Source organism: Hibiscus syriacus, unplaced genomic scaffold (assembly GCF_006381635.1).
Source record: "Hibiscus syriacus cultivar Baekdansim isolate YM2019G1 unplaced genomic scaffold, ASM638163v2 tig00110865_pilon, whole genome shotgun sequence".
Classification (NCBI taxonomy): domain Eukaryota; kingdom Viridiplantae; phylum Streptophyta; class Magnoliopsida; order Malvales; family Malvaceae; genus Hibiscus; species Hibiscus syriacus.
In genome coordinates this window covers 2,558,365-2,570,711 of record NW_024062894.1, presented here as the reverse complement: position 1 = coordinate 2,570,711, position 12,347 = coordinate 2,558,365, and the positions used below count along the sequence as shown (strand labels likewise).

The following is a 12,347-nucleotide window of genomic DNA, read 5'->3' as shown; positions in this document are numbered from 1 at the left end:
TGCACATTCTATTTTTTGATTTGAGAAATGCTTCTCGACCATCCCAAGTATGTGCCTGAGCTGAGTGTAACGGTTTAAATGATGCTTCAAGAGAAGTTGTCTTAAAAAAGACAAAATTCGTTTCAAGGGAAACGATCTTAAAGATATATGTTGTTTCATGAGAAACGGCCTCAAGGGAGACAAAATTTTGTTTTAAAGGAAATAAACTCAAAGATTTTGTGTTTCAAGAGAAACTGTCTCAAGGGAGACAAAATTTGTTTCAAGGGAAACAATCTCAAAGGTTTTGTGTTTCAAGAGAAACATTTTCAAAGGTTTTTTGTGTTTCAAGAGAAACAATTTCAAAGGTTTCTTTTTGTGTTTCAAGAGAAACTGTATCAAGGGCGACACAAAAAAAACATATTCAAGGATTGATGTTTCAAGAGAAACTGTCTCAAGGGAGACAAAATTTTGTTTTAAGAAAAACATGTCTTAAGATAGACAAAATTTGTTTCAAGAGAAACTGTCTCAAGAGAGACGAAATTTGTTTAATGTAAAACATATTCAAAGATTTTGTTTCAAGGGAAACTATTTTCAAAGTTTATGTTTCAATAGAAACTGTCTCAAAGGAGACAAAATTTGTTTCAAGGGAAACTGTCTCAAGAGAGATAAAACTCTTCTAGTGAAAACGGTCTCAAGCGAGACAAATCTTGTTTTAAGAAAAACAATCATGAGTGAAATAAATCTTGTTTCGAGTAAAACAGTCCCAAGTGAGACAAAGTCTATTTTAAAAAAGCAATCTCAAGTGAGATAATCATCTGCATTAAATGAGACTGTCTCAAGCGAGACAGAATTTATATTGGAAATGTCGAATCTGAAAATGAATGTCGATCTTTCTATCTGTCGAGTTGGTTGAAGTGTAGCTTCTTGCTGCTGAGCTAAGCAACCGATATCAATTTGTAAAGGTGCTTTTGAATCGAGTATCCTTCGTCTTGAAGTCGAAACTTGACTCTAAAAGCTGCAAAAATTGTGTATGTGGGAAAAAAATGACAAATATGATGTTATAAAATGTATGCATAAGATGCATGTAACATGAATTGGTTATGTTTTATCTCCTGAAAAAGGTCTGATAATTTGCATTAGGATGTTGAATCCCCAAAGATGCCCCAATATCCTAAAATGCCCCAATATTTGATGTTGAATCTTCAAAGATGCCCCAAATGTTCCTCATTTCTTGCTTCAGCATTGATTCTGAGCATGAGTTTTGTGTCTAAGAGTCACATGTCATTTACCAAGATCCACTCTAGAGAGACTGTCTTGTTTGAAAAAATGTTTTTCTTTCTCTTTTATTTTCAAAGTTTTTGAAAATATCAATAAAGAGTTTTGAAAATGTTTAATCCAAAGTTTTGAAAATATTGTCACTTTCATGGTTTTACAATTGAGATGAATCATAAAACTAGAGTTCATCGGATATCAAAGAATTAATTACAATGTCAATCCTTCAATAAATTATAGCTATTTGACATGCGCCCAGATCAAAGCTATTTCTGGGAAATGGTCAAGCAAAGAAAGGATAAAAAGTCTCAGGTTATTGTGTTTGGTCAAAGGTTTGGCATTTTTGTTCATTTGATGCTAAATGGTTTGACATTTGATGCTCAAAGGTTTGACGGGGTAGCTTACATGCTCATCTACTGGAAGTGTTCTCCGACTCCCAACCTTTGTTGTCACACTCGGATTGTGCGATGCCTTATCAAGAAATTTACGTGATCGCCTCAGTTGCACAATTTTTATATTCGAGCCGCCTTTTCAGGTTTTCAACTCGAACCCTCCTTTGGTTTCAAGACGTTATTCAGGATTTACGTCTTGAACCCCCCTTTGTTATTTTTCTCTATCATACATTAATTTCATTGTTTTTTGCAAACAAAGATTAATCCTGATGGGCGGGATGAAATCTGAAGATAGTCTCTCCTGTTTAGAAATCCATGTATGATTAGAAAGGACTTTTAAGGCACGTAATGTAGGCCAGGGTTCATGGTTATGAAAGAAAAGGATAAATAGGCCCAAACAAGTGTTTCAGGGTGTTGAACCAAGGATCAATTCATTTTGATGCCTTCAATCTTGTCTTGCTCAAAACGTCTCTTTCTCTTGATGCTCTATGATCTTCGAGTGAAGTGATTCGGGAATGATTGTGCTTGATCAATCTCGTAGTTTGAAGCTTGATGTGACATTTGTCTTTAGGGAATCTTTGCATGTGCTTTTTGTCCCTTTTTCTTTTTGATTTTGTTCTTTTTTGCTTTTGTTTTTTGCTTCTTCTTTTTTTTGCCTTTTTTATTCTGATTGAATCTTTGCACTTGGCATTTGGTCCACCTTTTGGTGTCTCCTTTTGATTGATGTCTTCACTCATGTGAGCAGATTTCTTCCACCTTGCCCCCCAATATGGAGGGTGATCCTTAGTTAGGGTTGAATCAGAAGAAAAATACTACAGGCTCAAAAGGGGACACAAGGGATATATATTTTCTCCTGTTGTAAAGGGATAAAGAAAGAAAGCCGTTCATCATTTCATACATGGAAGTCCTCACAGAAGAGGTATCCCCAGGGGGATAGATTTTCAGGATTAATTTCATTCACATGAAAATAGTGTAGTTAATGCGTGATAGAATTATTTCGAATGAATTGTTTTTTTGCTCCTTGCTCCCAACATATCTCAATGTTCAGGCTCCTGGCGAGATGCCCCAAATTGTGTCTTAGAAGAATGCTCGTGTTCAAATGAACAACTCAATGCCTTGGGTATTAAAATGTCAATTTTGAGTCTAAAAAGACAATTGTGTGACTTTATTTAACTCAACGAAAGGTATGGGTGTATCAAAAAGATAAAGACAATGTTCAAGAATTTCAAAGGGAAGTTATGTCAAAATTTGGTCTTTTTGGTAATGATCAAGGTATTTCATTTTGGGGTTTGAGACATGATAAGAAAGGTCTAATCTTGTCATATGTCAAAAATCTATAATTCTTGAAGAGTTAAAAGAATCCTTAATTCATTTAATATTCAAATAACTAAAGATTAAAATTTGTTCAATTACTCCACCTTAGAAAGTAACATGAATTCAATCGTTTAAAAGATGTGTTCAACCAAAACAATCCTCTAAGTTCAAATGGTATATGTCATGCCCCATTCGACAAGTGCCTTACAGATTTTAGAGGAATGTTTGGGGTTTCTTATGTGGTAACAGCTAACAGCTTCAACATCGTAGCCCTTAGGATATGGAGATTCTTTAGATCATCATGGCAGGCTTTGTCCTACAATCAGCTGATCAGGCTCCCATTGTATTATTTTCAGTTTTTTTTCTTTAAGATTACAATCTTGCTTCCATGTGGTTAAATCCACTTCATCGAATCTTCTAGGAAGAAATTTCATGAAAATGCTTAAAAATGTAGATGAAGATGCAAAAATGCATGAAATGTTCGAGGCATTGATCCAAGAAATGTGCCTGTTATTATGAATAATCCTTATTGGGGACAAAAATGTTTTATCTTTTAAGAGACAAAAATATCCTGACAGCTTCTGACATGTTGACTAGTCTTCTGCTTTCATCTTTCACCGGTTGAATAACCTGTCGAACCGCTCCGGCCTCTCTGGATGAACCGTGAAAATGTTGAGTTGTTTTTCGTACTGGTCCAAGAAGTCTCGAATGATCGCATCTCGAGCATTTACTTTTGTTGAGCCTGTTCCCAACGAATTCGTCATTGGAGCCCTTAATTGATAGGAACTATGTGAAGTTCATTAATCTGTCTCTTGAATTCGCCAGCAATGGTCTCCAATTTCAGCTATTATTTTGCCATTGTCGTGTTCAAAGGGACTTCCAAGATACATAACCTTCATCCTGCCCCTGCAACCTCTGCCAGTCAGTTCTTCAAAGATAAGCTTTCATTGTGCTTGATGTAGACCTGGTTCATTCTGAGTCCTTTATAATGCAGCAGAGTGATATATTCTTCAATTGTGGGCACCACGTCTTCTGGATTGAATGTGACACATAGTCGCCTTATAGACTATCCTCTGTATTTTCATCTCTTGTATTACAACACCTTTGTCCATGTATTCAGATTATTCGAGTTTTAACAAACACGTTTTAGTGGATCAATGACCTCTTTTGAATGATGCAAGTGATGAAAATAAAATAAAATAAAATAAAATAAAGATGAAAAGAGTTAGTGAGGTGAAAAATAAATAAAAAATGATCATAAAAATGAAAGTCCTACCCCACATGATATCTACCTCACATGCTTATTATTCCTACCCGAACATGATCTCTATCCCGCAAGTTGATTTTGAACAAGTCCTAACCGCATAAATTTCTAGTTCGCATGCTTTGAACATAAAATAAACTAGGAAATAATTCCGGCATCCTAGGGTTTGAAATGAGGTTTTGGGGTAGGCTCTAATTCTTCAAAGTCTCTCGGGTTAGGTTCTAAAAAATGTACCCGAGTTATCCTTGCCGGTGCCCCATTGGGCTTGCCAGACCCTTAGTCCTAAACCCATCACAGGCTTGTGTGGACTAAGTTAAACTCGAGAGGACACATTCTCTTATGCCCGTACGGTGAATAAATTCACACGAAGACATAAGGTATATGAATCCCGAAGGCTACTTGCTAGGCCCGCACGGTGAATAAATTCACACGAAGGCGTCGCTTTCACCCTCACTTAAATAGGGTTTGGAGCTCGGGTATAGAGCCTTAGATGAAAAAAGACTTTAAGTGCTGAAATCATTGAGAAAACGGTTAGTACAACTATTTACTCGAAAAAATATAATCAAAAGTAAGCAATAAGGATCGAAATGTTACCTTAAAATTTAAACTTACCCTTTTCGTTAAAAAGACAACTGAAAATTACCTTAGCCTGACTCACTTGAAAGTCCCCAGCAGAGTCGCCAAGCTGTCGTAACCGTCTTTCGGTTGGGCCCCGGAATTGGGCTTCGACTTGAAAAATGTGATTGGATTCGCCACCGATTATTTATTTAAAAAATAAATAGGTTAATCGGATACCTTATATCTTACCTGATCTGCGTCTTACCAAAGATATGTCGGATTCGGGAGTCGATTACGGTCAAGGAAGGATTAGCACCCTTGAACCGCCCTTTCGGTACTACGTAATTTGCCGGTTGTCTTAAATTAAGAAAATTGTAATTTAAAATTAAAAGGTAAAAATACGATCACAATTACTTACCTTAGATAGTTTTAAAGGTGTGGCCTTAAGAAGGTCAAAAAACCATGTTAGATAAAAAGGTAATAGATAAAAAGGTAAGAAATAAATAAATTAATTAAATTAAAATAAAGATAAAACAAATTAAATAAAAGATAAGATAAAGAAAACAAAGATAAAATAGTAAGTAAAATAAATATAAAAAATAAAGAAAAAGAAGAAAAGAAGAAAAAATATAGAAATAAAACAAATAAATAAATAATAATAAAAAAGTAAAAATAATATATATAAAATAAAAAAATAAAAAAAGTAAATATATATATATATAAATTAATAAAACTGATAAAAAAATAATATATTTATATATATAATCTAAAAATAAAAATAAAAATATATACTAAAGTAAAAAAGAAAATACATAAAATGTAAAAAAATATTACATGAAAAAAAAAGAAAAGAAAAATAACAAAATAATTAAATAAAATGAGTAACAATGGAAATGTGCTTATAAATAAAGTTAAATAAATAAAATAATAATAATTAAAACGTAAATGTAAGAGACCAAATCAAAAGTAAAAAAGATACTACCTTTTATTTATTTTTCGAATCGTTTACAATAGTTTTGCCTTTGTATCTTCTCGTGCTTTCCTCTATGTTTTGTGTGTAAATCGTGTCTTACAATGGTGAGTTACAATGGCTATTTATAGTGCTTGTGGATCCTATCTTTAGGAGTTTAAATCATAAAATTCTATCCTATTTTTTGAATCCTAGCAAAATTCTATCATATCTTTAGGAGTTTGAATCCTAAAATTCTATCCTATTTTTAGGAGTTTGAATCCTAGTAGGACGAAAAATGTGTGTTGACAACTACATAGATCACTTAATAGGTTCGATGTTATTTAGATTAAAAAAATCCTCAAAGACAAGGTGGCCCTACAAAAAGAGGGGAAAGCTGGTTAGTAGCAGTGCCCAATAGGCAACATAATAGAAGGAAAACACACGAGTCAATATCAATTGCAGTAGGTTATGGATTTGCTTCATTAAAGAAGAAGGTTTAGTTGATGATAGAAACAGGAACATTGGGACCAAATAATTATATTTTGAGGACCACCCACTTTATTCCCAGGCACACCTACGGTCAATAGACATGATTCATGAAACAAGGATTTTCTGCCCGACTCTTTTTTACATTTCAGTCGCTCTTCACCCAACATTCACTACACCATTTAATTTATTACCTATTATAGGTTGAGGACAGGACATGGTTCAAACCTAGACATGATGTCTATAGGCTTAGAAAATCATACAACTCAATTGTCATTACACTAGTAACCCATATCTAATTATATTTAATATTTTACGAAAACGTAATAGGAAATTATTTAGATTAAACATGTTATATCAAAATTGTTGACAGTAACAAGGTGGTTATACCGATCAAGACTAGTTCACTCTTTTTTATTTGAGTATTGCAGACAATGATTGATCGATAAAATTAGTGTTAAAGATGTAGGAGAGAGTCGCGATCTGGAATAGATTTTCTAACAAGTATTTGGAAAAAAAAAATGAGATCATTTCTCTATCAACCATTAGATTTCATATATTGAGCCTTTGTGTATGCTAGTGTCAAGTTTAGGATCATCATTGTCATTAGTAGGTTAACAAGGTCTATAAATGCAGTCGCTAGTTAGTAAATTTGATCCTCACAAATCTCTTGGATTTATCTTATATTCTTATAAAAATACATAAGTTGCCCATGGGACCAAATATCCCTACCATTCACTAGGTTGGACGCCATGGTCTGCCATACGTAAGCATACTCTCAACTTTGCTTCACTAGATTTCACAACTCTATTCATCAAAGAACAAGATCCAAACTTAAAATTTTAAATTTCGCTTTTCTTAAATTTCTACTATAATCCCTAAGTTAGTAGCCTAACCTAACATAAATTCTTGTGTCTGTGCATGAAAATTGGACACATCCATATTAATTTCAAAACACATACAAGAGCAGTACGGTGAAAAAAAATCTTCATTATATAAGCTTATCAGCAGTAGGTAACTGACAGTACCATGCACAAACAGCATTAAGATAAAACCAATGTAATGTAGTTAAAGGAGAACAGGCACAGTTAGTTAGGAGCTTAAATGTTCAATGTAGTTCACTTTAAATAAAGAGAGATCGAAAGCATTTGATAGACCAAACAACCAGTGGAACACCAAGAACAAAGGATGCAAAGATCAAAAAGCAGTGGCCAAAATGTTGCAGTTGAAGTGGCTGCACATCGTCCTGTTGAAATAGGTACCAAAGGCACTGTGGGATCCTTGGTACTGCAAGAGATCGAGTACTTCGACCGGGTCCGTAGATCTATTGTTGGACCAGTTGTGGCAGCTGAAAAGAAGAAGAAAGGAGGAGGCAGCAAGCTTGTAGCAAGCATTTGTTCTATGGCGGAAAACAGGCCGGTCGGGGTTTCGGGTTTCGGATATAGGAACCTGAAATCGGATTCAAAGAAGTTTCAAGCCTAAATGATGCTCTCGGAGAGCTTGGAGAATCCGAGCTTCTTGAGACGATTCGTTATCGGACTCGCCCATGCTCGATCCGAATTCCCACATTTTATGTCCACAACTTCAACAATGTTGGACACTTTCTTGTCACTTTTCTGTCAGATAGGAGTTCTTTCTAATGCAACATTTTCGGAGCCAAGCATTGGCATCTGATGCAAGTTTTTAGAAAAGCTGTCTTCTGAACAGAACTCTGGGGGGTTTTATGACTGCCGTTGCGACCGCCGCTGGTGCCGACTCCATCCGACGATTTCCTCTGCTGTGATCGTCTCGGAATCACCGATGAAGCAGCAACCGATGTGGCCAGAGACTTGTGTCTAGAAGATACAGGTGATTGCTTTGGTGTTTTAATGGAGTTCAGTTCCCTTGTCATCAGTGAACTGATTGACCCTTTTGTTCCCACCTTGATTGATCCTCCACCACCGCCATTGATAGCTTCTAGTTTCTGAACCATGTTTGATGTTTCCTTTACAATAATATGATTATTGTAAGCCTGTTCTTTGCCAGATATTTCAATAAAAGAACTCAAAAATCCTGTCATACAACAACAGAAAGGAATAAAAAAAAAAGAAATTAGTATATACTCGATTAACCATTGAGGAATTTTAACAAACAGATAGATGTCAGGGTTGAATCTCAACATCTGAAACATTTTTACATATCCAAAACTGAAACATCAGATTATGAATCAAATCCTTAAACAGTTAACCAAAAGGAAATCCCATCAAGAATCAAGCAGAAACAGGGTCAAATCCAGAAAAATAAAGAAAAATTACAAATAAAAAAAAGTATCCAACTTTTCAAGGGATTCAACATCATAATAGACCTTTCCAACCACAAGCAATTATTACAAAATCACAACAGAAGTTCACAAAGGGATGAAATTTAAAAGCTTAACCCTTCACGTACCAGGTAAAACTAGAGGGTGAACTCAGCAACTTTGAAGATGACTCATTGAACTGAATCTGACCCCAAAAAACAACCAAAAAGTTACGCTAGACTATATGAAGAAAACAGTAAATGAAACAAAACCCACCGAGGTTTTCAGATTTTAGGACGAAGATCGGTGTGTTCTGTATTATGTCGCCTTCAAAACCATATCTAATCTTCCTTGCTTTTGAAATCTAACATCTTTTTGCAAAAAGTGTTTGTCTTTATCTGTAACTTTTCAGACGGTCAACCAGCACCAATCATCGTGCAGTAAAATCTGACCCCCACATGTTTCGAAAGTTCAGTAACCAATTGTTGTTTGCCACGTATATTATAATATTTTAAAACTTGGGACGTAGATAATTCTATTTCACATTTGTTTCTTTCGAGTGAAATTCTCGTAATACAAAAAGAAGTTAATTGCACCATACGTCTTTAAACTAGGATTTTCATTTTAAATTATTCCCTAAACTTTTAAATATTATAATTTTATCCTTAAATTATGACTATCATTCTAAATAGTTGTCAAACTTTTGAATATTTTACTTTCATCCCCAAACTATATCCTTCATTCTAAATTAGTCCCCAAACATTTTCAATATTTCAATTTCATCCCAAATTACATGTATAAACTAATCACATTCCATGTTAGTAAAATAGTTGGTTCAATTTATATTATTATATGTTTGAAAAAAAAATAAAGCTTAGGTTAAATTTTGGTTAAAATTCATTGCATATTTGGATGAATTTGGAGATGAAATTGGAAGGTTTAAAAGTTTGAGGACTAATTTAGACTAAGGATCATAGTTTGAGGATGAAATTGGAACATTAAAAATTTTAAGGACTAATTTAAAATGAGTATCATAGTTTGAGAATGAAAGTAGAATATTTAAAAGTTTAGAGACTAATTTAGAATGATGATCATAGTTTAGAGACATATGATACAATTAACTCCAAAAAAAACATAAATCATTATAGTTTCAGAATTTTCTAATTTTTTTAGACATTTTAAGAAACATTTTTCAGTTTTATGAATTATTTTTCAGTTTGGAGACATGATACAATTAACTAAAAAAAAATACATAATTTGAAAAAAAAAATTAAATTACAAAATTGAATCATAGATCATCTATTATTTTAAGGCCTTGAATGTAGATCAGGCTGCCATTGCCAAGAAAATGGAACACTTAAGCTCTATTCGTTAAATATGATTTGATACTTCAACTAATCCTAACCTTAATGACATAAAAATATAATTTATTTTAATTGCAAAACATGGTCCCATTTTTTATTAAAAAAATGAATCACAACTCCATGATATTGATTAAAGTGATATCTATATAAAAAATGCATTAATTTCTATTGTTAGTAAAATTAAGAGTAAATTATGTATTTAGTACTTAAACTATCAATTTTGATGTGTTTTAATACATTAATTTTTAATTTTTTCAAAATCATACCTAATGTTTAAATTTTATTTTATTTTAGTACCCGTCGTTAAAACCTTAACGCTTTTATTACGTAAACTATCATTTTTTGTCTATTTTAGTACCTCAACTTTTAATTTTTTAAAATTTAACGTTAAATTTTGAACGGTGATACTAAAATAAAACAAAACTAAAATTTTTAACAGCGTGATACTAAAAATGAAACAAAAAAACAAAACTTGAGGTATGTTTTCTAAAAAAATTAAAAGTTTAGGTATTAAAGCATACCAAAATTAATTGTTTATGTGCTAAACACATAATTTACCCTAAAATTAATCAATCAAATAATTTTTTTTATATATAAAATGATAGTAGTATGATTTTATGTGGTGCTTATTAGTAATTTACAGGGATGGCAATAGAATAGGTTGAGATGAATGTTATCAAATCTATTGTCATTAGGGATGGAAACGAGTGGGACGGGGATGGTTTTGTATTACCCTTTACTGTCCTCAACACTTGCGGGTACGATTTTGGGGAATTCTCTTTATATATTTAGGGATTTTTTTTGTCTCCATACCCATCCCTTAAGGATCCTGACGGGTTTCAGTTAATCCCGATCCCTAAAAAATAAACAAACATTTTTTAGATCAATACAACACCTAAAACTTGTAAGATATATCATATTGTATTAAATTGGTCTCTATCTATAATATGAAAGTTTCAAACGTTAATATCCATCTAACACCCAATGTATATGTACAATCTTAACCATTTTCAATCTCAACAAATCAATGTATATTAAATGAGAAAAAATCTAAACATCAATTTTAGTTCCTTTGAGATGTATTAGTGGCAACATGTAATCTCACAGATATTTTTTGGGGATCTCCACAATTAATTTTGTAAAATATCAATAATCCCTACTGTAGACACTCATTTTCGTCCGATTTTTTATTTATATATACATACATATATATATATATATATATATATATAGTTTGCAAATGTTGTTGAAATACATATAATATATATCGTTTTGAAAAGGGTTTTTGGAAATATACATATATTATATAGTTTTTGAAACATTTTGAAAATTTATATAATATATAGTTTTTAAAACATTTTTGAAAAGAGAAAATAACTTCAGTGACCAAAAATGCTTTATAATATACGATTTTAACAAATTATTTTTAGATTTGTGAAAATAATCAAAAAATTAGCAATGTGAACTCCAGTTTCGCAATACAGTTTTCAAATTCGCAACGCGATTCTCCAAAATCGCAACGCAAATTTCATTTTCGCAACGCTAATTACCGATATAGGTAAACACACAACTCAGTTTTCAAATTCGCAATGCAATTCTCCAAAATCGCAACGCGAATTTCGTTTTCACAACGCGAATTACCGGATTTTTTCTACCGAGTTTACCTACATCGGTAATTTAGTTGCGAAATTGGCGAATTCTAGTTGCGAAATTAGCGAATTCAAGTTGCGAATTTTAAAACTAAGTTGCGAATAGTTGTGTTTACCTATATCGGTAATTCGAGTTGCGAAAACGAAATTTGCATTGCGATTTTGGAGAATCGCGTTGTGAATTTGAAAATTGAGTTGTGTGTTTACCTATATCGGTAATTATCGTTGCGAAATTCGTGTTACGATTTTGGAGAATCGTGTTGCAAATTTGAAAACTGTGTTGCGAAATTGGTGTTCGCGTTGCGATTTTGAGATCGCGTTGCGAATTTTTTGGTTATTTTCGCAAATCCAAAAAAAGTTGGTTAAAATCGTATATTATAAGGCATTTTCGGTCGCTAAAGTTATTTTCTCTTTTGAAAAACTTATTTAATATATAGTTTTTAAAACATTTTGAAAACTTATATAATATATAGTTTTAAAAACATTTTTTGAAAAATTATATAATATATAGTTTTAAAAACATTTTTTGAAAACTTATATAATATTTTTAAAATCATTTTTGAAAACTATATAATATATAGTTTTAAAAACTTTTTTTTAAATAATATATAGTTTAAAAATATTTTTGAAATATATATATATATATATTATATGGTTTATATGATTATTAGTATATTATTAGTATATTATTATTATTTTATTTATTTTATTTATTTTATTAATGTTTTTTAAATTTGGTCCAGGTCCAATGTTTCGGTCCAATTCAAGGGGCTGCCCAACCGAGTTTGGGCTTGACCAAACCCTAACCCGATTAGGGTTTCACAGCCAGTAAGAGGGCG

At 32.4% G+C, this 12,347-nt stretch overlaps 1 protein-coding gene across 1 annotated transcript; it reads right to left on the bottom strand.

The window, feature by feature from the left end:
• Positions 1–7,268: 7,268 nt before the first annotated feature.
• LOC120143916 lies at positions 7,269–8,303 on the bottom strand. Its single transcript, XM_039158115.1, has one exon. The coding sequence runs from the start codon at positions 8,274–8,276 to the stop codon at positions 7,854–7,856; it is 423 nt and encodes a 140-aa protein (XP_039014046.1). The 5' UTR covers positions 8,277–8,303; the 3' UTR covers positions 7,269–7,853.
• Between the last annotated feature and the right edge of the window lie 4,044 nt (positions 8,304–12,347).

What these genes read in the sequence shown, in the direction of transcription:
- LOC120143916 (XM_039158115.1), bottom strand. Translation starts at nt 8,276, where the DNA reads ATGACAGGATTTTTGAGTTCTTTTATTGAAATATCTGGCAAAGAACAG.